We start from the raw sequence: 26,706 nt of genomic DNA on the forward strand, positions 1-26,706 counted from the left end.
ACAATTCTCACCCACAACCATCATCTTGGTCTCTACTTTGTCCGGCGACGGGATCGTCTTGGTTTAAAAACGCAAAACTTACAAAAAGGGGCCGGAAATGGCCCGTTACGGTAGGTCGACGTTTCCTAAACTGGGCGATGCCACGTCCAACGGCGCGGCGCCGAACTCAGGCACTAGTTCATGTGAGTTGAGTTCTATGTTGGGGATAGTGAGAGACAGTAGAGTACGGTAAAGTAGTGCTTAGAAGCGGGAAGAGAGTCGAGCTGTAATACACAGCGGGATGCACGGCAACTTTGTTTGTCCCCAATTGCTTCATTCTGTCGTCTTCGATTGAGGAGAATGGGATGTTTTTCACACAATAAGGAATGGTTCCATAGCCAAGAGGAGCCGCTAGACTCACGATATCAATCGCGCGTTTGGAGGGTGGGAACAGTGGAGTCAAAACAAGATGATGCGCATGGGGGTTAACCAAAAATATGCACCAATATCCAGGCCTATTGGGGCTGTTATAATTCTGTCAAGTTATCTTGACTGAGATCTTGGGTTGGAGCGCGAATGACCGTTCAACAGCTACAGCAAACGCCGAGATCTTTAGAGGAGTTGTGTTTCAATAATCTCGTTCTAGCGTTGTACGTTGTAAGATTTGAAGAGCCATCTGCGCGTCATAACAGGAGGAGATGGAGCGGAGAAAGAAAGAGTTTGTGACTCTGATGCTTTTTCTTTTTAACGTACCGAAGGAATCACACAAAGGGAACCAGAGAGAAGAGTGCCAAGGGCTGAGGTCAATCCGGATAAAGGGTTGCCGAGAAGAGAGTGAAGTGGTTGTCACTCTCCAATTTCAATTTCTCAAGCCCATAAAGGTAGCGGCAAGCCAAAGCCAAAAGGTTGAAGCCAGCTGATTATATGTTAGTATACTAGACTATTTGAGGAGAAAAGGAATTGTTTAATGTTTAAAGAATATAAGAGCATTCAGTGAAAGATATAGGTAGACAGAATGACGGTTTGCAAGGATCACCTTTCCCATACCACATCACCATACAATTCACATTTCAGACCACGAATTGCGATTGTCGGACGGGCTCTTGCAACACTCCGCAACAGTCTTAGTACTCGTCTCACTCTTCGCTTCTATCAAGATCGCCGCTCACACCCTTGTCCAGGGCCCATGCAGATCCCACTCCCTCTTCTTTGATTGCCCCTGCAACTTCCACACGATATGACACGACACGCCCCCTGTCAACCTCCCGTAATAAAACCCAACCAACCCAAAAAGCACTGTCACTCCCCTAAAACAACAACAGCGCCCACTGGCTCTCAGCGGTGACGACATCTGCTACAGGCATCATATGAGGCCACGGGCGCCTCGTGTGTTTTAGTGTCTTGCTGGTTAGGGATAGGGGAGCTTGCGAAACGAGGGTCCATCTTTTATCTTATTTTATTTAATGAATTTTATTTATTTTTTTCTGTCGAGCTGTGATTGAGGATCATATCAGATTTTAAGAGGAAAAGCCTTGTGTGCAATCCCATAATATGTGAAAATCGTTTCGTCACTGTGATTCTGTGGACAGCTTCATACTGGACCTGTTGTTGACCAGCAACAACGCGAGGATTGCTTACCTCAGGTAATTTCAAGTCGATCAGTTCTACCTCTTCTGGCTCAATTAATTTCTTCAAGTTCCTTTCCTGTAATATCATCTTATCTCTCTTCTTCTCTTTCTACGCACAATTGACTTGTCCTTCATTCCTTTCAATTCGTTCCTTAATATTCTTTCATTCTAAGCTCAATCCTTTTGCTACCACCTCATTTTACACGCACCCGCTCATTCACTCAACCTAAAAAAGAAAACAGACAAAAAAACGGCCATTTTACGCCGAGATAATAGCACTACTGCACCACCACCATCACACCTCTTTTCATCAATCACGCTCAAAGGGAACTACCTACTAGGCCATCGGATCGGTCTCTTCCCGCTTCATCTTGACTCCCCTCTCCTTGGTTCTTTTCAGAGCGTGGAGCCTCCTTTGTCCGCCCAGCCTTGGCTTTGCAGCTGAGTATTGGAACCTTTCCATTTTTGGTCTCACGACCCCTGCGATACTTTGGACGGTACGTACTGCACTACTTGGACTTTGTTGCCAGGTCGTATCGTGACCTCCAGTGCAACTCTATTCAAGAGTATCTTTTTTTTTCTACCAGGGCGTTCCGTTCTTCAGAGGGAGAGGAGTCGTTGACAAACTATCGACTGAGGACCACTCGAAGGAACACATCGACCCTCCTACAGGAATCGGCAATCCAATTTATCGATTTTGCCTAGGTTATCCTCATCCGTCGCTATTTCCAGGCCCTCTTCTCTTCTCAAGTTGGGCCAAATTTGGTTAGAAAGTTCATCGCTCGTCTTCGTTCTTCCTTCCTTGTTTCCCATCCCGGTCGCTGCTGCCGCCGCCCCTCCACTAGGGCCCGGGACTACCGTGCTAGGTACAGATACCTACCTAGCTCTTACCTGATTTGACCACTCTAGTCGCTACTTCCCTCACGCCTTTTCCCTTCCCAAATCTCCCCTTCTCGACCTTGATCTCTTGTCACGTATTCCAACGTCCAGCTCTCTACCTCTACCTATTATTTCTCAATTACACCCAACCTCCCCTCCTAATCATCTCCACGATATCTATTTCGTTGGCTGGGAATTGTTCTCTTTTCTTTTTTTACCCTTGTGGTAATTTTCGGATCTGGGTTTCTTTCGTCTTGGGATAATTGCCATTGTTCAAGTTTTGGGATCGCATTGTATCGTATCGACCGTTTGCTTGTGTTGGCAGCTGGAATCTACGAGGATTGCCAGAATTACTCATCGACAACCATTTGAGCCTCGGGAAGCTCTCGACTCATCACTGTCACCCACCGATTATCAATAGTCACCTATCGATAAAACTTTCATCTCGAACCAAACACGATACCCGATCATCGCGAATCTAAATCCCATCTTCAAAAAGCCACCGATCTCCCGGTGATTCGCATACAGCCTGCTTGGTCACTTCATTGTGCTACCTTGCTCAACTCGGATCACGATTGACGATACCGGCTGTCTTGCTCCGGCGTCGGGACATCCACCCACGCGAAATCACACCTGCCGGTAGTACTACACCTCTCGACGTCAGCAGTGGTATGGCTTCGACCATCTGAGAGTCTTCCGACACCGTGTTATGTTCTGAAAAGCCTGCTTCATCTCTGCACCCGACCTCACATGCCCTCTTTCTCAGTCTTTGGTAAAGGTGTGTAACATCCTCCTTCTGCCTGGGCTCTCCTCGCTTCCCTTCAACTCGACACATTCTAACCTTAAGCCCAACCTAGTTTTCTTGACCAAGTCATAATCATCATGTCTCCTCTTTCCAGACATGCCCAACAGGCCGGCTTGCTCGTCTTAATAGCATCATCATGGGCGCCTCTAGCTGCCGCTCTGGACATCGAATATTGTGCTAGCTACAATACTGGCGAGACCCCCAGGAGTATGTAACCCCTTCACATCCAACAGCTTGCAGCCTCTAACCATATTAATAGATACGAGCATTTATCAGACAAATGGCCTTTGCCATGATTTCTGTATCGATGACTGGGCATTCGCTATCACCCAAGACAAGCTATGCTGGTGTTCGAATTACGCACCTGTCAAGTCAACCCAAGAGGACAACTCCAAGTGCGATACTCCTTGTCCAGCATGGCCTGATGAAGTCTGCGGTGGTAACGGAGTATACGGATATGTGTCTCTAGGCAAAGTTGAGCCTTCCGGCTCAAGGGGCCCTTCACCCTCATCAACCAAAGTAAGTCAAATCCTGTGACATGATGTTTCGTGTTGTGATCGCCGCATATGCCGTGATCGGACGAGTGTCTGCCTACCCAACTCTCCACCTGTACATCTCAGTCCATTTGAACCCTTCTGCGGTTGGTAAGATACCACGGCTTAACAGGCAACCATCAGGCAAAACCAACCACCGTGGCCGTATCCAGAGTGACTGAGACAATACAGAATACGGTGACTCTGAAGCCATCATCCACATCCATATCGACCTCCACGTCCACGTCCAGCTCGGAGCCAGAAACAACCTCAACTGTATGCCTTGTCTCAACACGCATGTTATCTCGCCTCGGGAATCTGGTGATGTAATAAAGAGTTTTTGGACAGACACTAACCATGTATTTAGACCGAAGATGAAACCTCAGCTACGAGCACAGCCGAGGACGAGTCAACTACATCTAGTTCGCGCACTTCGGTTGTTCAGACTGTCACTGCTGGCGGTACTATCAGGACCGTCACTGTGGCAGCGCCGACGGAGACTGGTGGAACAACCGCAAGCGAAAACACCAATGGCTCAACTACCGAGAAGAGTGGACTTGGCACTGGCCAGGTTGTCGGCATCGTGGTAGGCGTGATTGCAGCCGTCATAGGTGCTGCTGCCCTCGCCCTATTCCTGTGGTTCCGCCGAAAGAAGCAACAGAACGAACAAGAAGCCTATCAGGACGACCCCAGTGTTCGAGATAGCTCCTCGGGCATTGCACGACCTGATATGAGCATGGCTGGATCACCTATTGCATCAGCCGCGGCAGGAAGCCGTAACAGCACCTTGCAAGTCGATCCTCGAATGGATCCATTTAAGCAAGGATTGTACGTTCGAAGCGCAAGTCATGAGAGTATCAACACATTGCGAGATGACCACGACTATTCGAGGAGGATTCAGGCACCCAAGGTGCTCCGTGCAACAAATCCCGATCCAACGCCCGAACCTTGACCGACAGGATATTCGGCAACTCCGGAAATTCCGCTGGGCTCCAAATGCCATCTTTTATAAGATGAGTCTACGATAAGAGGCACTTGTCTATCTGGCCAAGAGCACGGCATCGTGCTGCATTGAGGGTACTTCCTCAACATAAATCTCTGGAGTCAAGCGGAATTTTCTGGGATGGATAATGAAAGATGTTCCAGACGAGCAGATAGAATGGTCACAATGACCCATGAAGCACACGAATCTCACTTTCTCCCGGCTCACTTTTAAAACCTAAAAGGGTTTTGTTGCATTTCGAGATACCAGGAAGGCGTTGGCATTTTACAAGGGGGATTACATACACAACGGAACATGGGACGAACGCCCCCAGCAACTGGCGGGATCATGGTATGGTACATATGCAAGCGAGCCAAGTGACTGATGCTTCGTACAGCACTATTGGAAAGGTCATGCATGACGGCAGAAACCAACGCTTAATTTTCGATTCTGATTTTATACTTGATGGCATTACGGCAACGGCGACCTCGACCAAGCAATTATGGCACAATGGATGAGGGACAGCGACCTGTGGGGGACGCGACAGAGTCGCCGAGTTTGAATGACTTGCGTGGGCGCTCAGTGTTGGCTTGAAAGTCTGGATATAATATGCAGGTCGTCGTTGTCAGTTTGGGGTCACTTTTACGTACATAGAGCCAGCACAAATGCATCGGGCGACGAGGTTGAGATAGCGGCCAAAAGTATGCTCTTCATTTCTTGGTCTGGAACTACAGCTTGCACTTTTCATCTCTGTGACACGAAAATGACTGCTTTCATGAGTTTCATGACGCTCACTACAGAACTGGTGATCAATTCAGCTTCACGATGAAGTTATCCGCCTCTTTCTCCATCTCTGCATCTAACTCGTCCCCTTTTGATTTATACCTAGTCGTCGCCTCACGCGACCTATGGTTGGATTTGAAACGTGAGGCAACATGAATCGCGCGTGGTGTCAAGCTGCCCACCGCTTGAATAGAGCAGAACCGATGCTCTTGAGGCGTAGAACGCCACATTTGATGTGGCCCGTGAGTTTGCAACTTAGTCATGAAGACGCACTATGGAGAGTCATCGCGGAAAGTGGGAGTAGCGTTGAAACAAACTAGTTTACGGCTGGAGACGATGAAGTCTAATAAGTTTGTGGATGTCCTCGTGGCTTCAAGTGATGAGCCTAGAAAGTCAACGTTGTGGAACACTTTGCAGACTGGAACATTACTCAAGGAGGTTAGAGACAGTGAAGGACTAAATCAAGATTGGGCATGAAGTGTAAAAGCGAATTCCTGTCTTTTAATCATATCCCAATTGTAGGGTAGAATCTTGAGCACATAGATACATGATGTATATATACAGATCCAAGACTCATGGCAATCCAAATCAAATATGCCCTGAAGCTTCCAAAATGCTGAAGCGAATTCCAAATCAAGCAATTCCTATGTTCCAGTTATCCTGCACCCAAACACCCTGCAAACCAAAGTAACAAATCCACGCTCTGTGCAAAACCTTATGCATCTTTTCTCCTCCAACTACTGGAACCGTGTGGGACTCGGGCTGTTCTCGCGACTTAGACTCTCGAAACTATCGACCATAGCCAAGACACGTGTTCGAGCTCGTTCTCGTGTGAGGGGAACTGCTTGAGCTTCGAGAAGTACACCCGAGGAACGATCTGTTTCGTGTGAGAAGCGCGGTTCTAGTGGAGCCAGATCTGGGTGGAGGAAGCCGCCGACTGAGTTGTTTGAGTTGCCTCGTGTGTGTCGTCTTGAGTGAGAGGGGTGGCCAGGAGATGGTAGAGGAGAAGGAGAACGTGATGACGACGGCGAAGAATCCCGGGAGCTGCGCTGGAAGAGAGGTTGAGGTGGCTGAAGATGGGGGGGTTTCGGGTGTTCTAGTTTTTCTAGAGGAAGTTGCTGTTGTTCTTGTGATGTAGGTTGTGGTTGCTCTCTCTTCGTAGACTCCTTGTCCTTCTGTTGTGCTTGTCGAGATTTCTCTTCTGCGAGACGTTGTTCCTCAGTACGTTTCTCATCCATCAGCCGCTGCCTCTCTTCCTCAAGACGCCGCCTCTCATTTAGCTGTTCTTGATCATCCTGAACAAGCGGTTGCTTTTCATTAATCTCGTCGTCCCTCTTTGGTTCCACCACTGGTCGAATGCCAGCATGTCCAAATTCACGTTCATCCCGCTTCTCACGAATACTGACACCCCCTGATGTCTGACTCTCGTTATCTGGATCAACAAACTCAGCCTTGTGTGGCTTCATCGGCACCTCGTCTTCTCGATCGCTTCCCTCCTCGTTGCCATTAACAACTCTTAAACGTTCTCGAGGGACAGTGAACATGACCTGCACCAATCGCTGCTCAACAGCCTTCTCAATATCCCAGTCAGACTCAGCTCCAGGCTCGGGTCCGGCTCCACCAGACATCATAGCACCATGCGAATCGCCTTCAACACCTTCCCAGTCCTGTCGACCTTTCTTCCTTCTAAGAAGCTCGCCGCGTAGACCTACCAGACCGGGCTCGTAATCACCAGTCACGGGCTCTTGGTCAAACGAACGCCGCACGCCAGACATATCTTCGCGGGATGATGTTGGGGTACTAGCCCCTGAAAACACTCGCCGAAGAGAGCCCAGCCATCCCCTACGTGGCTTTGACTTGGACGGCGACGAGGGCTCATCATCATCGTAGCGAGGAGCTCGGTCTCCCATAAGTAACGAAGGACCCTCTGCTTGAAGAACACCAAATGACGAGCGGGCTGTGTTGTAACTACTAGACGACGAACTGCCTGGCTTAGGATGCTCGGCACCGGCGGCTAGGAATGCTGGAGCGAGAGGGTTGAGTTGACGTGCTTTAGCCTTGATGCTTTCTGCTGCGCTCCGTGCTGACTCGGACAAGTTAGATCCGCTTCGTGATTCATCATCTCGCAGAGCAGCTGAACGGGTCGAGTTATGCCGCGTTGGTGAAGAACGACCCTGGCTGTGGCCCACGCTTCCTTGGTTCTGGCTTCGACGGCTATTCATGCGCGCAAGCAAGCCTTCGGCGCTATCGAGGTTCTGTACATTCTGGTGTTGGCTTCGGCGACTATTCATGCGTGCAAGTAGTCCTTCCGCAGCATCAACTTCAGTGACCCAATCTTGAACCTCAGGATCATGTCGCGGGCTCTCAGGGCTAGGTGTTGCTGAGGCTCTGTTACCACCTCCAGGAGTCAGGCAAATGGGGTGAGGAATATTATTCGGACCCACGCCTGCGACTGGAGTCTGGAAAGGATCTGAAGGAACCTCTGATGTAGGTGTCGGGACGTGATCATAAAGGCCTCGATTGTGATAGGGTTCCTCTTCATCGTCCTCATAGATCGGATGAATTGGACCCGGGAAACTTGTAGGCCGTGGTCCTGTAGGTATATAGCCTCCTCGTGACGGCCTTGCCATAGATTTGTGTGGAATGTGAAGTCCGGGGAGACCACTTCGAGCGCCTCTCATAGACTCGTAGCCTAGGGATCGCTCACCAGCGGCATAAGGGCTCTCGCCAGTGCCATACCAAGGGCCACTATCGAGCCCCCAAGGATCATTTTCCATCATCTCGGGGTATTCGTTGTTATAGTAGTTGGGATCTTGAGACAGCGCCCTGACAGCTTCTTCTCGCTTGCTGATATGCCGTTTGCGTCTCTTGTACCAACACAGAGCACCAATGATGATGCCGATCAGGGCAGCGATACCAAAGCCTAGACCGAGACCGAGGCCGAGGCGCTTTGAGTTTGATCCTTTGTTATCATCCTTGGGCGCGTCGTTATCATCATCCGATAAGCTAGAGGCGGGGTTCGTGTATTGGGATCCCCATGAACCTGACGTGATATTGTAGAAGCGAAGTGTTCCAGACGAGGCTTGACGCTTGACTTTCCGTGAGGAAGAGCCCGAAGACTCCCACCCGCCGTAGACCATGAGCATATTTCCTGGCAACACTGCAGCGCCATGGCCGTAGATTCCATTGAAATCAGGTTGTTTGTCAGGGATCTTCCACTGCCACCCGCTGTAGATCTCGCTCATCTCGAGGATCGCAAGTTGTGGTTCAGCAGGAGTATTAACATCGCCAACCCATCCTCCTATAACAATGATAGAGCTTCCGTCCTCGCTGAGCGTCGCAGTATGCCCAGAACGGCTGTAGACATTATCCGCAGTGTTTGTGCTCCTGCGACGATTCTGAGAGCTCGTATCCTTCACAGCAAGATCTGACTTTGGCATATCAACGTTTGGAGGTTGAATGTTGACATAACTCCACGACTCAGCGGGAAGATTCCATACAGCGACTGTGCTCATGTTGATAAAGGCTGTCTTGGTATGTCCACCAAGAAGTACATAACTCATCTGCTGCGTCACAATGCCAGATTTATTGGTCATCGAGGGCGTGAGGCCAGTTAGAGTAAAGCCTGCAATGGGTGTTTTTGGTCCACCACTGGAAGCGACGCTCATCTCATACGAGGTAAAAGCATCGCTATCGTGAGGTGCGAGTCTCAGCATCGATTTGGTGTAGTTGGCATTACTTTGCCAGTTCGTCGCTTCACTTCCAGACTCGGGTGTCTCGCACATTCCTCCATAAGTATAAAGAGTTGGCTGGTCCATATCAGGAGCGAGGCTGGAGGAAAAGGCAACAGTGCCTCCGAGGAAATACGGTGCACGACGGGTATCGCCGCCGTTTTTGAGACCCCGACGAGACCACTCGCCTTCATCGTTGCTATAGTCGAAGCTCCAGACATCGCCGCTGCCAGATTCGCAGTCACCTGCATAAACGAGTACAGAGCCATTCGCTGTTCTCGCAGCACCAAAGGCAGTGCTCTTGGAACTACCGTCGAGAAAAGGTAAGACAGTATCATTGCTTGCGCGCTCAAGGCTGTCCTCGTCCGCATCGATATTCTTAGAAAAGTCGAGGGCTCGAAATTCGACATTGCCTGAAGCTGTTTGTCGGAAGATGTATGCTAGATTCGAAGCACTACATGGAACGCTACCGTCGACACATGTTGGATCGGGCATGAGAATCTCTGTGGGAACGTATGGGAAAGTTTGCGCGGCAGCGGGAGAGGCGAGAAGAAGCGTGCTCGCGCAGAGGAGGAGGAGAGTGGTAGAGATTGTCATTTTGGGCATTGTTTGCGCAGGCCGACAGCTGCGGGTGGTCGTTGGAGTCATTGCGGTTTCTTTGAAGTTGAGATGACTCGCTAATCCGAAAGGTGCAGGCGAAGCAATCGCAGTCGCTTTTCAAGCGTAGTTTTCTCGCCGACGATGATACTGAGCGCTCAGAGCATGGTCATCACCGCGAAGCTCGAAAGCTGGATGGTATCTCGGTTGCAGTTATTCACTTCCCCCAACTTCCTTACTCTGAGTATGTGTAGAGTCTGAGAATCCGCAGCGCAAAAGTGTCGTACGTGTTCTGCTGATCGACACGAAGGAATGTCCAAGGGTCTCTGCGCAATGTCTCGGTCTATGCGCACCTTGTCAAGACTCTCAATATTGACCAAACCTGCTAATAATGCAAAGGCCTCAAGAACAGGCCACGAATGGGGTCGATGTCCAGGTTTAGATAGGATTGTAGGAGAGCAAGCAGAGAGTCAAGAGAGAAGCCGAGCGGGAAGAAAGAGAGCACACAGGCACAGAGAAGGAAAGAGAAGGAGCAGGGATGAGGGGATCTCAGCAGCAAGGTAAGGGTAAGTGCAGCCGGGATCTGGAGCCGTATCGTCCAATGTCGATATCGTACTATCAATCAATCACACAAGCAAGGTTCGCGATTAGACCTATCTTGTCAAAAGCCGGGCTAAAAATCAAGATCCTATTCGCGAGAATGTGAATGACTTGCCGCTTTCTGCTTGACGAGGTGATTGTTGATGGTGGTTGGCACGACAACAATGGCTTGTGGGACCATCACATCAGAAGCTGATGGAGGGGGAGCTCTTTAGATCCTTGTTGGCTACGGACGGGAACAAGGACATGGGTTTAGTCAAGGGAGGCTATCACACGTAGAAGCGCCACAGCTAAAGACTGCAGTATTCAACTGCTGAGTTTTACCGATTTGGTAGTTTGTTATTACCGCTATTGTGTCACATCCAACAATCACCGCAGACATAAACAATTGTCTCCGATGCAATCAATATCCACGGCTTCAACGACAATAGCGGTTGTGGCTTCAATTGTGGCTGCCGCTATCCGCTTCCCGGTAAGTTTGGTAGGTGCTCTAGGCCTAATGCTAGGCCCATTCGATCTAGGAAATCCCTGTTTCGTCAATCAACTCACCCCAACAACCAAACCATCTGGACTCGTAAGCCCTCTCTCTCTTTGTATGTCAATATCAATCCCTTTGTTCCCATATGTCACATGTCTTGGCTTTCAAGCTTACATTGTGCTCTTTGTTCCCATGTTTCAGTTGTAATCAATAGTTCAGTTGTAAAAGCCTTGTCCATCCTTTGGCGAGTTGAAGCCCTACTGCGGATTACAAGGTAAAAACCATCCGGTGTGGAGAGATCGTACTACTTCTAGTTGCCCAATCAACTATCACAGAACCTTAAATCCCATGATAGAGGATAGGCCGGACTAGACATATCTGGTTTGAACAGGGCCCAAGTAAGCGATAGATTATGAGACATCTTCATAATCTATCTTGTTCCTAGTCACTGATACTACAGTCACTGACTTGCAACCATTCCTCATTAGCATTAGAATTCATTGACTGAATAACCATCTGATCCAACAACCGTGCAGGATACTATAGTATATTTCATGACACGATCGATAACATATCCATCTTGACTAAATCCAATGCTGTCGTTTATTTCAGCTTCCCAATCTTCCATCATCTCCTTTCAAACACTTTTACGGCTTCAAAGCAACACAGCCTGATAGCTGGCATGTGTTTGGGTATCAATCACATCAACGAAATCATATCCACCTCTAGTAGTAAATCTTCTCGCTCCAGATAGGAGGTCGTGCTCCCTCAGTGTCCCACTCAATGTGGTTCTTGTCGTTGAGAGTGCAGCCCTCGTCTGAGATGGGGATCACCTTGCTCGTGTTGAGCACCTCCTGCTTGGAAATACCAGCGGGGTCGGCAGGGATCCAGAGGATAGGTGTCTGGCTTGTGACTGAAGGTGGGAAATAAGCGTCACGCTCGACCTCCTCAGGATATTCGAGTCCCATGTTACGCTCATGAGGCACCAACTGGCGCATGGTGGCGTAATCGGCGTAGATCCAGGGCTTGAGCCACTTGGAGAAGAAGTTGCCCTTCTTCTGAACACTGTCAGTACCACCAGGCACGAACATGCTAACACCGTGGCTCTTGCCAGCGCCGTTGGAAGCACCGTTGGAAGCGGCACCCTCTCCATTCTGGACATGTCCGTCCTCCAACTCTGAACCTTGCAGGCTTCGCTGAATTCGCTCCTCCTCAACCTCAAGAGAGCGAGGCAGGCTGTAGAGAAGAGGGTTAAGAGCCTTAGCGAGGGAGATGTGGAATAGAATGGTGAAGACAAGGAAGGCAGCCATCAGGACAGCAGGGCCGGCGGCCTTGGAGATAATGAACATGCCGACAAGGCAGACCTCAGCAAGATAAACACCGACAAAAAGCTGCTTGAGAGCACGAGGATAGATGAGGCCTCTAGTATCGATCTTGGTCTCGGTAACAAACAGAATGTTGTAGCGGTAGGCAAGGTAGAACAAGCCCATACCGATGGTAGACCAGAAGAGCATGACAGGTGCAATGACAGCGTAGACGATGCCTGAGAAAGGTTAGCGGTGCTCGACACACGAGTTCAGGGATTACCCACTAATGACAGCGATGTTGGTGTAGACGGGCAAAAGACTTCCCCAAGTGAGAGCACTGAGAGTAGTCCACTTGTTGTACATGGATCGTGGAGTGCTGGTCAGGAACTTGTACAGAAGGTTGAAAATGATGCATCCGACAACTTGAGTCAGGACGCCGACGGCGATAGTCAGGCCTTGAACAATGAAGTACGAGATATAGAAGTTGGAGGCGGTAGGGATGGAAGATGACAGCATGCTGAAGACCTGGCTGGGATCCTTAACGATCGTCGCGATAGACGAAACGAAACTGTTTGCCAGAGTCTGAACCAGGAAAACCTGGAGAACTTGGAAAACGAAGTATGCGTTCTGGGTGAAGAGCTCGGCCTGGGAGATGGAAACACAACCTGCCTGCCTGGCACAAAGGCGCATGAAAACAGGAACCAAGGACATGAGGATGGAGAGAGCAACGGAAGGCAGAAGACCAGAGACGACACCAAGAATGACCTGAGGGATATCCTGGATCCAAGTAAGACCAGGAAGAGTCTTGATCGTGTCAACTTGAGCAATGATACCAACGATGGCGACGGGAACAGCCCAGAAGATAATGAGAATAGCAATGATGGCGTAGACGACATATCGGCGAATGACAACCTGCCACCAGGGGAAGTTCAAGCTCTTCCAGACAATCTCATCAGGCTTGACACCGATGAAACGAGGAGCCATGTGGAGGGCATGGTGGTGAGTGGTAGTCTGGAAAGCAGCCTGGGCATCAGATTGGGTGTAGAACTCGACGAACACGGCAGAGTGCTTCTCATAGTTGCCAGCGAGCCAGTCAGCCTGAGCATTGTCGGCCTTGGGGATGAGGGTCTTCAGCTCCTCGCGGCCCCATTCAATAGTATCAACCTTCTTGCCAACAAGCCCCAGAGGGCCAGTACGGTGTGAAGGTCGCTTCTTAGCAGGGATCCAGCGAGCAGAGAGGTTTCCAGACTCAGGGTCAGATGGGGCAGATGCAACCTTCTCGGCTTCGGGACCCGACTTCTTCATGGCCTTGATGCGCTCCTTGTTGCACAGCTTGAGAAGCTTTACCTCTCCCTTCTCGAGTTTCATGGCGGCATCGTCGCGCTCCTCAATGATCTTGTCGAGCTCCTTGGTGTCGCCGGGGATCCAAACATTCTTAACTGAGTCGTTGAAGAGGGTGCGAATGCGGGCCTCATCGAGATACTCCTTGGGAACTGAAGTGAAGAGAACAGTGCGGGATGAGATGCGCTTGGCATACTGGGGAGTAAGAAGGAAAGCCTGTCGCACGCTGATGTAGAATATGCACTCGCGCATGATAGTGTAGATGACAAAGCCATAAACGAGCCAGGCAATGAAGCAGTGGGCGTAGAGCCTGTTCCTCTGAGTCGAATCATCAATGTTGACATTGGCGTATGAGAGAATCTCAAGCTGCTTCTTTCCGTTTCCACCAGTGGCATTTACTGGGAAGAGAACAGGCCATGTGAGGCAAAGACTCACGAAGCAGATGGTGCAGCAAATGCGAAGGAATCGAATAAAGAGGTATGAATCGAGACTCTGGTGCTTGAGAGCGTAGGCATCAGGAAGCTTCCAAAAAGCTCCAATCCAGTTGAAGAAACCAGTAGGTAGCGCGGGACTCCGTTCACTGCGAAGGCGTTAGAATTAATATTCAGAGTTCAGCGGTGCATTGCGACTTACTGCTCGCGCAAGGAGCCCAGATACGTCCTAGGCGCATAGAATCGCCTGTTGGATTTACGAAAGACAAGGAAAACGACGAGGTAGACTCCCGACAATATGAGCACGGGAACGAGAGTCGAAACCATGCCTGAGAATTGTTAGTCCCGCGTCGCATTTATGCAGTATTCGTTTATATAACATACCCGAAAGGGATTGAGGCTGCGTTCCTCTCGCACCGCCCGAGTTGCTCGTGTCGGGGGAGGGGAGGTTGTCCTCCAACCAACTGATGAAATTTCCCATGATTGCAGTCAAGTTGCAGTATCTTGGACTACGTCAAGGGTGGATGCTCTGGTATAAACCCTGGATTTGGGCTATTATAATCGGTTGCCGATTCTCGATTCTATTAATTCGACGCGCGAAGCTGATAAAGTCGCAAATTGAGGTTATTAGGAAGAAACCGAAGAAATTAAGCTGGCACTTGGGCCGCGTCGCTCAGCTACACCGGAGGAAGCAAGCTGTAGTGCAGTGCACCTTACCCTTCCGTTGGCGGGGGGCGGGTGGCAGATAGATTAGGTTGAGACGGGAGGCAGGCGCGTTCCAATGGAATCTGCGCACTTGCAACCAAAATTAGGAACGAAGAACGAAAACTCGAAAAACATCAAACAATAGATGGATGGGGCTGGCGGGCTATATGTAATTAACGTATCCAGTCAAGCCATACAATAGATACTTAGTTAGATTAGACAGGAAAAAAGCTGGTTTCCTCAGATGTTGGCTAAGGTACGGTAGCTCAGCTCAGGTTGTCAGGGGTGGGTGTGTGAATCCAATGGGAGGAGACTTGGAGCTTGTGTAGTGCACATGCGACCAAAGACGAAAAGCTTAGCACTAAGAGGACCCCCTTAATCAAGGTGAAGTCATGTCTCAGCCCAGCAAAAATACAGTATTAGAATCGCGAAAAAGATGTAAAAAAACGCGGCTGCTTGCAATTTATGCTTCCCCTGAACCTGGAGGGATTGTGGCTGCTTGATACCGTTTTTTGAATTCCTCTATCTTGGCTTCTTCTATAGTTGCTGAGAATATTATCATAAGATATCCAGCGTAAAGGTGTGATGCCATGCATCAACGTCAGGGTGACTGACAACGGCTGGCATGGCACAAGGTGCTGATGTCGACGTCACAGCGTGGCGCCCAGCCTTCAGGCTCATCGCCAAGTGCCTGAAGCTCTGCTGGGAAACACAGGCAAAAACCTGAGTTGGGGCTAGATCGACACCGGCCAATCGCCCTCTGGTGCACTCCATCATCATCAGCGGTAATTGAAGATGGATGGAGGGTCTAGGCCAGCCCCCCGGCACTCTATCTGGAACCTGGGACAGCTGGCCTTGGAAGGCATTGCAAATCACTGCCCTTCTCTAAATGCAAACTGATACGGAGTAGTCTGCAGGTATGGACGCTTTGATCCCGGACGATAGCACGGTGACAGTAAAACGAGAAACCGGTAAAACTTTTGTAATAAATGCGATTTGTGGGATTGATATGAAACGAATGACAATTAATTGATGGTTGGGCAAATACGAAAATGATACTCTAAAACAAGACCCTGTTTCTGAAGAGTAATTCATGATCCCATTGTCACCCCCAAAACTTTATTTCTGAAAATCTCCAAAAGGGTCAGGGCCTGCTGCGCACGAAATCAATCCTCCTCCTCAATTTCGGCTGTTGAAGCTTGGCCACGGGACAAACCCACTATCCGCTGCGACGTGGACACTTCATCCCGCTGCCCTTGCGCTACTGTAAATAGTCACGCTCACTAAATTTCATTTGGTGCTGCGTGATGTGATGCCTCAGTTCATGGTGCACGGGCATACCGACAGGGCCAGCCAGGGAGACAAGACAAATGAGGGAGCCAAATGAAAGATTTTGGACTGTAACAGAGTGAGTCTGCGAGGCTGCTGCCGACGTTTTACGGCATCCCAAGTCTAGACTTGGCTATTCTGTGCCTCACGAGTATCACGGCCTCAATCTAGATCATGCATCAACGTCTTTTTGATTGTCGAGTTCAGCTACTGTCGTCGATTCTACACTCAATCAAACAGAAGCACAGCCACGACGCTCTCCCGTGTTGCCATGCATACACACACGATGGAGACGAGACAGCTTGACAGGGATCGACTTTCTATCTGGATATGTGATGTCAGATGCATCCGTCACCACTACAACCACAATCATTGAACCCATCCGCCATCGAGTTAGTGAGCATGAGCACAAACACTCTCTGTCAAAAGTCAATGAATAAACCCCAGTACGATCCGGATCGGAATGTTAATCGTTTCCCCTTTTAGGACTTGGGAGTGTCTGCCAAGACTGGAAATCTCCGCTACCTTTTGAGACTCTTTCATTCTCATGCGATGCTCGCCCTCATTCTCTTTCTCATTCTCATTCCTGTGGCGCTACCATTTCAATTCATCACAGCCCAACTGACTCCCTCACTTCGGAACATTCAGTTCCGTCCTCGGCGCCAATGACATCAACTACATTAGCATTCGTTTTCGTCCCCCCCGATCTCCAAATCAACTCACCTCTCCCTATAACGGTAGTTCAATGACGATCTGACTTACAGTGCAGTCACTGTATCTGCGATCATATTTACCTAGCTCCATTGGTTTGTTTACTTGGCTATCTCTCTTGATCATCGCGCTACTGTTCATCGAGCAAGAGACGCTCCATTCATCGCCCCTGTCTTGATCATTAGACCATCCTTTGTTCTTTTAGTCTGTCAAGGTTGATGCCCATCAATGTCTTTCAATCCCTTCAACGACATCATGACTTTCTCACCGCTTGGCGATGGCGATAGGGATCCAGCAGTCGTTTCTTCAAACAGTTCTCGAGATCTGAGAACGAAAATACTACAGATGCAACTTCATCTACGTATCCCAGTCAATCATTCATTCCAAAAGGCTAGACTCTCCACAAATGCATGCGCCATTCTTCATCTGGCCCTAGCGCAATCAGGATGATGCTGGTTCAGCTGAAATGGTCTGCTCTGGCGTCAAGCTCTCACTCTCAAACTGGCACTGGCTGGGCCGAGGTACGTGCCTGTAATTTTATCTCGACGCATCAACCTTCAAGATGTCGCGATTCGACCAATGAGATCTCCTCTGACGTGAATTTATTGAATTCCCACATGTCTCCCTCAATTTTTGGCTTTGCTTTGCTTTGCTTTGCTTGCAGCGTGGCCGTGGCCGTTACCGCAAACGTCGCCTAACAAAGCATATTGCGGCTTCACAGATTGGGCCTCCCATGGCTGCGTCACCATTACAGACTGGTCCAGAACGTTGTTTTCCGTATGTAACTTTTCGTGAATGTCAAGACGAGGCCTCTTGATTGTAAAGCTCTTTGTTCAACTCAGACACAGTCACGTGTGTATTACCGTACAACCATCGGCTACGATCCCTTGGTTGTCCGTTGAATCTGAATGTCGGCATTTGTGTTTCACCTTGTGGCTGTTTGCTTAAACATTCCTGATCTACTCTGCGTATGGTTGCCTCAATTGTTGCCATGTAAAGGTGAAGCCTTGTCGTAGTGCATCTTGGGTAACGGACCGTTGTTGATTGAGACCGGGAATCTGGGCTTGGAACACCAAGAGTGGCTTCAATCCAAGTTGCCCTTGATGAAGCGTACATTCCCTTCACGAAGAAGCAGAAATGTAGAGCTTGACCCTGCATAAAGAGGCGAGCTCCTAGTGTACACGAAGCTGCGATGCCTTCGGCGTACAACGGTGAACGGATGTTTGTGTGAGACGAAGCAAACTCTTTTCTGTTGTACCAGCTTGGAACGCAGGCCGAGGTGCCAGGTTGCTCTTTGGATCTTTAGAGGAAATTCTATCCAAATGGCAGATACTCGCGACTAGACATGGAAATCTCGACCACGCGCTTATTCATACCAACTGTGATTCACTAACAAGAGCAAGCTTTCGTCAAACTTAAGGGACGAGTCGCTTGTACTACAGAGATATATATTTCTGGCGACATTACCAAGATATAGCAATCTTGTCGTTCATGACGAGAGCCCGACAAGCAGAGAGTACTCGACGGTTGATGAAGGTTTGTGAACAATACCCAGGGTTCCATCTCAAGACCGTCGCAGCTCGATTGTTAATGGCTAAACGCATCCATTTCTCGGGGTTACCGGTTACTACTTACCATAAAGACAAAGAAAGGAAACAATTTGACCGTTTTCGAGTCTTTTGATTGCTCAAGCAATGTCTATGCGCCCACCATGACCATGGCGAATGGCACTTGCAACAACGAACTGGTTTCTTTGTTCTTTGAATAGCATCACATCAATCACCCGGCCCTACAGGTGCCAATATTGTGACAGACTACTAGAAAGATTTCTTTATGTCTGTTTAAGAATAGATATCTCATTATCCTTTTCAAAGAAAATCCATCCTGTTCTGATCTCTGTCCTGTCAACCTGTAACTCTCTTATCACTCTGTGCCAACACCTGTATTCTAGTTCACGATGGTAGCTTTGCGAGCAGCGGGGAAGCAGAAGGAGGGCACTCAACCTCTCTTCGTCCCTTCCAACGATTACGCAACCTCCTACAGATCCAACTTGTTCACCCCAGACAATGGCATCTTAGACCCTCAAGATCTCGAACTTCTACAGCACATCAACTGCTCCTACTTCTCGTCCGGCCGTCCTCCCACTCTTCTCGCCCTCAAGCAGCATGCCCAGTCTCTCACCAACATCATCCGCAAGCTTGCTCCGTCTACCACCACTCGTCCTGTAGGCACAGGGGATGTCGATTCTAAAGGTTGGATCTTCCAGAAGAACGAGGCTTTTGACTGGTTGAACAACCTCAACAGTCCGTATGAGAACGATGACCCGTTTCACCATGATCCTCTTTTTGCTCTTCACAATGTCGTCAAGTCAGAGTCTGAAGTGCATGGGATCGAACATCGTTGTCCTTTGACACAAGTTGAGGATTTTGGTCCTTCGGCCAAGGAGGGAGATATCCGTCGTCCTTACATGACACACCACGATCTCATCATGCATGCGAACGAGTGTCTTGAAATCATCGATCATGAGTACTCTTCTACTGGCGGCTTGATGTCGATTCTTCCAACTGGTTTCGAAGACCCCGAGGATAAGAAAACGAACCATCCTTTGAGAGAATCGCAACTCGAAGCTGCTCGCAACTGCCTTCTTGGTCAATGGATTCTTCATCATCAGCATCTTGTCGGTCGTATACACGAACTCGAAATCAACTACGCCAACGCTACCGACGTCTTGAAAGGAGAAGCCCTAGTCCCACAGCAGTTGTTGGGCCGTGCCGGTGCCGATGGCGTCTCAGGGGGCCGTGAGATTGTCTATCCACAGGATAAGTACATCCTCGTGAACTGCGGCGAAGATATCGGAAGCTACATCCACCGTCTTATCGATGTTGCCGAAGCACAGATCGAACAGAAGGAGAAGATCTGGAAAGCAAGCGGTGTAATTGGCGAACGAATCTGGAACGAGGAACGAGGCGGCAAAGTCTACGCCAAAGGCATTGTCCCTATAGATCTTCTAACTCGCTTCTACCGCATCAAGGGCAAAGGCCATCAGTCTCCTCTCTTTGTCATACCAGCAGCCGAGCAGCATCCTGGCGTGAAGAGCACAAGACTCATGGAGGAGAGACCAACTGTGGTATCTATTGTGACTCCAACTTGGCCAGAGCGCGTGTCTGCCATTGAGGCAAAGAACAAAGAGCGTCTAGAGAGAGCAGATAAGCTGGTGTCTGAGAATCAGTTCCTGGTTCGTAAGATGGCTGAGCTGAAGGACAGATTGGCTGTTCAGAATTCAGAGATCAAGCGCATGACTGATCAGTTGGCTTGGTATGAAGAACACGCGGAGGTTGTGAGAAAGGAACCACAGGATTAAGGGTCGATTTTCTTTGTTGTCAATTGACGTTCGGGTTCCATCTTGGAGTTTGACGGACAAGAAGCTGGCCAGATGGAGAAATACAGTCCTAGATGTGCCAAGTTTATCAACATGATATTATAGCCATACATTGATTTCCATCTGTTGGACAATTCGCTCTATTGAGCATGCTGGGAACAGGCAGAAATGCTACATTATCATTACCTAGTCTAATTCGCAATCTATGACCATTTCACCCCGAAAGCGTCAAGTCCAATGTGAAGAATATATCCCTGGTAACCCAGAATGCCAGCATTTTCTTTGGATTGATCTATATGTGTTATCCAAGCATGATGGATGTGATCAAATGGCTGGTCGCGACCTGGGAGGGAAAGGAAGTCGTTCTCCAATTCGGCAATCCAGTTTGGCTGATTTAATCATGTCTGCCGCCTGTTTCAGTTGTCAATAGTAGTTCGTTTCAATTAACTATTGAAATCTTACCTTCTCAGCAATGCCATAGACACTAGCTTGTAGATGGGCTGATGGAATCAGGGGCATGATACTGGCATCAGCAATACGCAAGTTGCACGTGCCGTACACCTTGAGCTCAGGGTCCGCAACTCCTCCCAGTTCAAGAGGCATCATGGCTGCTGTCCCTGAAGGATGTCGCTCTGTCGAGATCTTTTCCATGACATGCTTCATCAACGTCTGATGATCTGTAGTATCAAACACCGATTCGCTTCGGGCATGAGTTCTTTCATGGCGTTGGTTTGGATCAGCTTCGTGTTCATTTGGAGATCAAGAACAATAATCTCGCAATCGATCGGGTCGGAGCAGTATCGTGGGTCCAGCTTTGGCAAGTCGAAGATCGAGGATGATGAGGGTCGGACGGTGACTAGGGAGAAAGTCTTTTGAGCAGCTACAGTCAACTGCCCCTATGAGATGGCCATGGTCTCAAAAGTTCCTGCGTCATTGCTGAGTATTTGGTCTTGTAGAATCTTTTTCTGGAATTCGTAGCCCTTCTTCACAGAGTTGGGGGTATTTGAGGGGATGCCATCCCCCGAACTCTTGTTCATGAACTGTTTCCAGTCATCTGTTGCAGATCGAAGACTCGGGAATGCAATCGTGTTTATGAGAGGTGCTGTCCAAGGACCTAAATTTGTCAGAAACGGGTATCTCTCTCGGAAATGTGTATTCACCTGTTCTGTTCCGTATGTACTCCTCGGCAGCTTCATCATACACACCGTCGGCTATCTCATTGCTCCTGAAATATGATTCATTGCGATCTGGACCCATTAGTACTTGTACTACATGAGACACGAATACTCACAATAGTAGTTGGCATAAACCATAGAATGATCCTGAAGATTACATCCGACGCCAGGAAGGTCAATCTTGACCAAAATGTCGAGCGACTTGAGAACATCTGACGGCTCAATTCCCGATACCTGAAGTAAAGTGGGAGTGAAGATCGCACCAGCGGAAACAATTACCTCTCGGGTACAAGAAATTGATCTCGCCTTGGACTTGTTTCTTGGAGCAAACTATAATACGGATTAGTAACCACCTCATCATTTGTATCACCTAATCGTACCTCGACTCCCATCACTCTCCGACTTGAGTTGTGTGCACTGTTACTATCCAAAACAAGTCGTGTGACAGCCTGGTTAGTTGCAATGTGCAAGTTGTATCTCCAAGATGCCGAGTTAAAGTGAGCTTCTCTGGCATCGAACCTCGTCTGATTATCAGGTTGCATGCTTGAAGGGAGTATCATGGCCCCTGCGGCTGTCCCATTGTTCAGGTCACCAATAACGGGTAGACCAAGCTGCGCAAAGCCTTCGAGAACATTGGCTGTTCTCCAGTCAGAGCACGAAAAGCTTTGACAATTTGTATCACTTACAGGGTTGGTCATAGAATTACTGAGGGTAGGAGACGTGCACTGAGCCATTGTATCCATGCGCAGCTGATTGAGGACGTATGTGAAGTTCCTGGGCATTATGAGGCTCAACATTGAAGGTGAACTTCTCAGACTACCACAAATCAGCCTCATACTCATGGATCGGTTACACACCTACCTTTTTGAAGCAAGGAAGTAGGTCATTCCAAGACCAACCCTTGTTTCCCAACTTTTCCCAACCATCGTAATCAGACACTGAGCCTCTGGACCAACAGAGGCCATTGAGGATAGAACTGCCACCAACAGCCTTTCCTTGAGGGATTCCCACCTTCGGATTGTTGAGATAGGTCTGGGGTTCAGTGGTCAACCCCCACTGGTATTTTTGCCATCCACCTGACCCGATTTTGCCCGGGACAGGAAGAAGGCCTCCAGAATCGAAAGATTTCTCGCGTCATCCCTGAAATGCGATTTGTCAGTTGAGATCTGGTGGGTTGCGAGAGACGTACAAAGGACCAACTTCGAGAACCAGGACCGAAACTACGAGCACCATTAGCGAGGCTCGTCGAGTCTATCAGCATTAAGTACCTGCTGGGTTTTCAGAGAGGTGATTGGCAATGGTTAGACCTGCAGTACCGCCTCCAACGATGATGTAGTCATAGACATTACGCAGCTGTTCATCTGCATTGTCTGGGGTCACATGAAGGCTTTCAGCTAAGGGAAGAAAGAACAGGGCCAGAAAGGCCAACTAGAGAATTTCCAAAAAGCATCTCAGGCGGCCTGATTACGAGAAGGTGTTGAGTGAGCAGAGGCAACGTTCGAGATGCTGTGAAGAGAATGCTCTTCGGTAAACTCGCTACCTCATTTAAATCGGAGAGTAAACAAACAGACACAGCTTATGAATACAAACATTTCCACCACTCCAATCGTTATGGGGATCTGCCACTGGCAGACAACCGCCAGATGGAACTCATTCAGATCTTATCCGATGAATTGTCAGGAGAGTTTAACAGGAGAGAAGTCCTAAATTGGGCTAGAATCCCATTGTCCTTTGTTGCGTGTGTCTGTAACCGTAGTATCATGATCTAGCTGTTATTTCTACCTGGTGATAGGACTACAATACTCATCCCCAAGCTGAACTTGCCACTATACCGAGGTATTCATATTCCTCACTTTCCTTGGACCTTTAGGGACAATTATCAGTGACCTTCCCCTCTACTTTCACAACATCACGACAGGTATGGTGTTTGTATTCAGTTATCTTCTCATGCGATGAACTCACGTAAGAGTGCCAGTTCGAACAATGACAGACTTAAGACCCTCAACCAACTTGAAAGCGCAGAGAATTTTGAATGATGAGACTTCTAATTCCGAGCCTTGCGTACTCCTCCAAGGTCAAAATTCTAGCATGCAAATACCTCGCAACTATAGCCATTAGGTTCTTTTCATCTCTCGTTATAGGGTAATCACTTATCTGCTGGAGTCATTCCCAGGGAGGGTCAATCATAACTGCCAAACGCTCTCGATGTTGCATACCTTGTTTAGGATAGAAGTGTATAGAAGCACCTTCTCTTGGAACTGGTTCGGGAGATAACCGATAGATTGCCCATTCGTGACTGCCCTCCACCACCTGGAGAAGCGATGACTAAGCCACCTATAAATACAACCTTCCTCAACACCAATCAAGATGAACCAATTGTCACCATGATCAATACGCGATATCAGCCATGATGTTGTCATTGTCAAGGCGATGGGTTGTCAATGCTCCCAAAACCACTTTCATAGCTCCCAAGATACTCAATCGCTCTCTTCATCTTGCTCCCCCATTCCTCCTTGACGACTATGTTCCGCGATATATGACACTCAGTTCCCGCGACGCAGCCAAGAAGCGTTCTTTGGCGTATGCTCACCTTCGCAATTGTAATCTATGTCCGAGAGAATGTGGCGTAAACAGGTACGAGAAGACAGGAATGTGCCTCATCGGAGAGAAGGCGAAAGTCAATACAATCGCTCCCCACTTTGGTGAAGGTCAGTCCATCTGCTGCCCATTGCTCTTTGCTCTCGGCTCGCTGCATCTGATACTCCCTTGCATCTCAGCTACTTAGCTCACCTTCAGTCATGTATCATATGCTTCTATTCAGCCTCTGACTGAACTTATACAGAACCCTGCATTCAGGGGCACAATGGTAGTGGTTCCGTCTTCATGAGCGGGTGTAACATGCGGTGCATCTTCTGTCAGAATTACGATATCGCACATCAGCGAAACGGGATGGACTTGACCCCTGAGGAATTAGGTGACTGGTACATCAAGCTGCAGGAGGTTGGCAAAGTACACAATATCAATATTGTTACGCCTGAGCATGTTGTCCCGCAGGTGGCGTTGAGTATCCTCCATGCCAGGGACCAAGGCCTGACAGTTCCTATCGTTTACAACACATCAAGCTTTGACTCTCTTGCATCCCTGCAGCTGATGGATGGATTGGTCGATATCTACCTTGCTGACTTTAAGGTGTGGAAGCCAAGCACCTCTAAAAGGCTATTGAAGGCCGATGATTACGCTGCAACAGCCAGAGAGAGCATCAAGGTGATGCACGCTCAGGTCGGTGACCTGTGCTTCACAGGAGATGGGATAGCAAAAAAGGGTTTGCTGATTCGCCATCTTGTTATGCCAGGCAAAGAGGACGAAGGAGCCGAAATCATGGAGTTCCTCGCAAATGAGGTCTCTACAGATTGCTTCATTAACATCATGGAGCAGTACCATCCAGACGCTCATGTCGGCAAACCAAAGCGAGCAAAGTCAGATGGCAAAGAAGAAAAGCAGGAGGTCCGATACGCAGACATCAACCGAGCAGTCAATGCTCAAGAGATCTCCTCAATCAGGAAAGCCGCAGAAGAGGCTGGGCTATGGCGGTTCAATGACCCACCGGGCCACGATGGGTTTGCTATCTGATGAGAAGCAAGTCGCCTCTCATTTGACTGTTGGGTTGCACTGCAAATGAATCAAACCTTGCTATGAGGCTGCCAATGCAAGCCAACAACGGGGACTAACAACGCCACCTCCTGGTTCAAACAAGCAATTGGCTTGGCCACCTTATTCAATTGCATGGAGCAAGGCAAACCAGACGACATGTTGTTCTAGACCCTACGACCTCTCTTTCATGTTCCTGACTGCCAACTGAAAAACCACCAAAAGCCAAGACTGACCAGTTTTATTGACGAACTACGGTGGTGACTTTTAAGTGTCGCCACCAGGCACGGTTCCATCAGAACAACCAACGACTCTCACTAGAAGAACTTTCTTCCAAAGAACCACTAGGTCAAGCGCTGGAACTTGCCGTTTCGCTTTGTTGAGGCGAACACAGCGACAAAGCGAACAGACCCCTCGTGTACAGTATAGCCTTCTTCGCAGTGGCCTTTGTCCACGGTGGAAAGGAAGTGGAGGATGAGAGATATGAATATCTAGTAACGATGGATGCTGTTTCTCGCAGAGACGATATTCCTTCTTTGCTACTATCATTAACAAAAACTCAAAGTCTATCAAAATGAATATAACTTTTGCAACAATTCATAGCATGGTGCAGCTACCATCCATGGATGCAAGAATTACTCCGCCTCCCGAGGAGCTAAACATTGCTATCCCTAAGCTACAAACATGTCCTATTATCCCACCTTCACCTCAATCCCTTCCGGATACACCACACCCAGACACACCGTCAATTTGCAGTCCTTCTTCACGAAGGAGACGTCGACGCTCTTCCAGCTCCAAAAGCCGTCCTACACGAGAGAGTGTGAATCAACAGCCCTATACCAACTTTCGTCTTATCTTTTCGCCCAGACCTTTTGAAAGTCTCTATACAGACCGAGTGTATCTTACTTCCTGTCTACAGCAGCAGGCTGGCCGAGCTGCAGATCTCATGAGACAATATTGCGCCGTGGAACTGCAGCTTCAGAGCCTTTTGGGTGACAATGGTCGGCGAAAGCTGAGAAAGCAGTTGGCTCTGCTGAAGTCTAAGGTCAACCAGGCCGCTGAACAGGAGAAGGCTATCTTCTCCCGCCTTGGTGAACTGTATGTTGAAATCCAGAGCCGAGAGACTTGGGCACAGAGATGGACTCTCGAAAGCCCTAGTGTCGCATCGTCCGTCTGCTTCAGTCCCGTTCCCTACGGCTTTACCACTCCATTGACACCCCTGAGCGGCACTTCCGAACACTTTGCCCCCATGGGTTACTTTGGCGATGTGCACCAGGTCTATGAACCACCATACATTCGCCAGGAGCCGACCTCGTGTGGACTGGAAACCGTCGAAGAGGCCGCAGAGGATCTCTTTGGTCCTGAATCTAGCTGTGATAGCGCCGAGTCCGAGACCACCCCAGCAACTCCAACTGATGTTGTGGCACCCTTCGTTCAGGAGAAGGACTATGGCTCTGAACTTGGAGAGGAGTTGAGTGATGAGCGATTTGTTGCGCTTAGGGAGAGACGGCTTAGTCTTCCCTGTCTTCGTAATGCTTGGCCTGAGGTTTAGGCTCATTGGTGCACACTTGAAAGGCGTTGCCGGATAACGTGTTGATTTTTCAAGCGTCATACAAAACCACGGAACGACCATGCATGTCGATCCATAATATCAAAGTTATCATCATGTCACTTACCATTAGTAG

General features: G+C 48.9%; 8 protein-coding genes across 8 annotated transcripts; 4 read left to right on the forward strand and 4 right to left on the reverse strand.

The window, feature by feature from the left end:
* Positions 1–3,368: 3,368 nt before the first annotated feature.
* FOBCDRAFT_205097 (uncharacterized protein) lies at positions 3,369–4,776 on the forward strand (the record flags this gene model as incomplete). The annotated part of the gene is made up of 4 exons (XM_059609146.1): positions 3,369–3,498; positions 3,551–3,810; positions 4,017–4,100; positions 4,192–4,776. The coding sequence occupies 4 exons, from the start codon at positions 3,369–3,371 to the stop codon at positions 4,774–4,776; spliced, it is 1,059 nt and encodes a 352-aa protein (XP_059465598.1).
* A 1,550-nt stretch (positions 4,777–6,326) lies between these two features.
* On the reverse strand, positions 6,327–9,926 carry FOBCDRAFT_296934 (uncharacterized protein; the record flags this gene model as incomplete). The annotated part of the gene is made up of 1 exon (XM_031188773.3): positions 6,327–9,926. The coding sequence occupies one exon, from the start codon at positions 9,924–9,926 to the stop codon at positions 6,327–6,329; it is 3,600 nt and encodes a 1,199-aa protein (XP_031036038.3).
* A 1,522-nt stretch (positions 9,927–11,448) lies between these two features.
* FOBCDRAFT_47184 (uncharacterized protein) lies at positions 11,449–14,891 on the reverse strand. Its single transcript, XM_031188772.3, has 4 exons — positions 14,459–14,891; positions 14,277–14,403; positions 12,587–14,223; positions 11,449–12,538 (listed from the first exon to the last, which is right to left on the reverse strand). Exons 1-4 carry the CDS (start codon positions 14,553–14,555, stop codon positions 11,721–11,723), a joined length of 2,679 nt encoding a protein of 892 aa, XP_031036037.2. The 5' UTR covers positions 14,556–14,891; the 3' UTR covers positions 11,449–11,720.
* A 3,829-nt stretch (positions 14,892–18,720) lies between these two features.
* On the forward strand, positions 18,721–20,281 carry FOBCDRAFT_321885 (uncharacterized protein). The gene has a single exon (XM_054706480.2). It carries the CDS (start codon positions 18,777–18,779, stop codon positions 20,178–20,180), a length of 1,404 nt encoding a protein of 467 aa, XP_054562455.1. The 5' UTR covers positions 18,721–18,776; the 3' UTR covers positions 20,181–20,281.
* Positions 20,282–20,332: 51 nt separating this feature from the next.
* FOBCDRAFT_47191 (GMC oxidoreductase-domain-containing protein) lies at positions 20,333–20,977 on the reverse strand. The gene is made up of 2 exons (XM_059612208.1): positions 20,661–20,977; positions 20,333–20,609 (listed from the first exon to the last, which is right to left on the reverse strand). The coding sequence occupies exons 1-2, from the start codon at positions 20,859–20,861 to the stop codon at positions 20,523–20,525; spliced, it is 288 nt and encodes a 95-aa protein (XP_059467752.1). The 5' UTR covers positions 20,862–20,977; the 3' UTR covers positions 20,333–20,522.
* A 117-nt stretch (positions 20,978–21,094) lies between these two features.
* Positions 21,095–22,397, reverse strand: FOBCDRAFT_296938 (GMC oxidoreductase-domain-containing protein; the record flags this gene model as incomplete). The annotated part of the gene is made up of 5 exons (XM_059611901.1): positions 22,235–22,397; positions 21,754–22,189; positions 21,490–21,703; positions 21,359–21,445; positions 21,095–21,312 (listed from the first exon to the last, which is right to left on the reverse strand). Exons 1-5 carry the CDS (start codon positions 22,336–22,338, stop codon positions 21,095–21,097), a joined length of 1,059 nt encoding a protein of 352 aa, XP_059467753.1. The 5' UTR covers positions 22,339–22,397.
* A 1,361-nt stretch (positions 22,398–23,758) lies between these two features.
* Positions 23,759–25,170, forward strand: FOBCDRAFT_296942 (uncharacterized protein). The gene is made up of 2 exons (XM_031188763.3): positions 23,759–24,081; positions 24,216–25,170. Exons 1-2 carry the CDS (start codon positions 23,781–23,783, stop codon positions 25,001–25,003), a joined length of 1,089 nt encoding a protein of 362 aa, XP_031036028.3. The 5' UTR covers positions 23,759–23,780; the 3' UTR covers positions 25,004–25,170.
* Positions 25,171–25,595: 425 nt separating this feature from the next.
* Positions 25,596–26,573, forward strand: FOBCDRAFT_296944 (uncharacterized protein; the record flags this gene model as incomplete). Its single annotated transcript, XM_031188762.2, has 1 exon — positions 25,596–26,573. The coding sequence occupies one exon, from the start codon at positions 25,596–25,598 to the stop codon at positions 26,571–26,573; it is 978 nt and encodes a 325-aa protein (XP_031036027.2).
* Positions 26,574–26,706: the final 133 nt, after the last annotated feature.

Source organism: Fusarium oxysporum, chromosome VIII, assembly GCF_013085055.1.
Source record: "Fusarium oxysporum Fo47 chromosome VIII, complete sequence".
NCBI classification, from domain to species: Eukaryota; Fungi; Ascomycota; class Sordariomycetes; order Hypocreales; family Nectriaceae; genus Fusarium; species Fusarium oxysporum.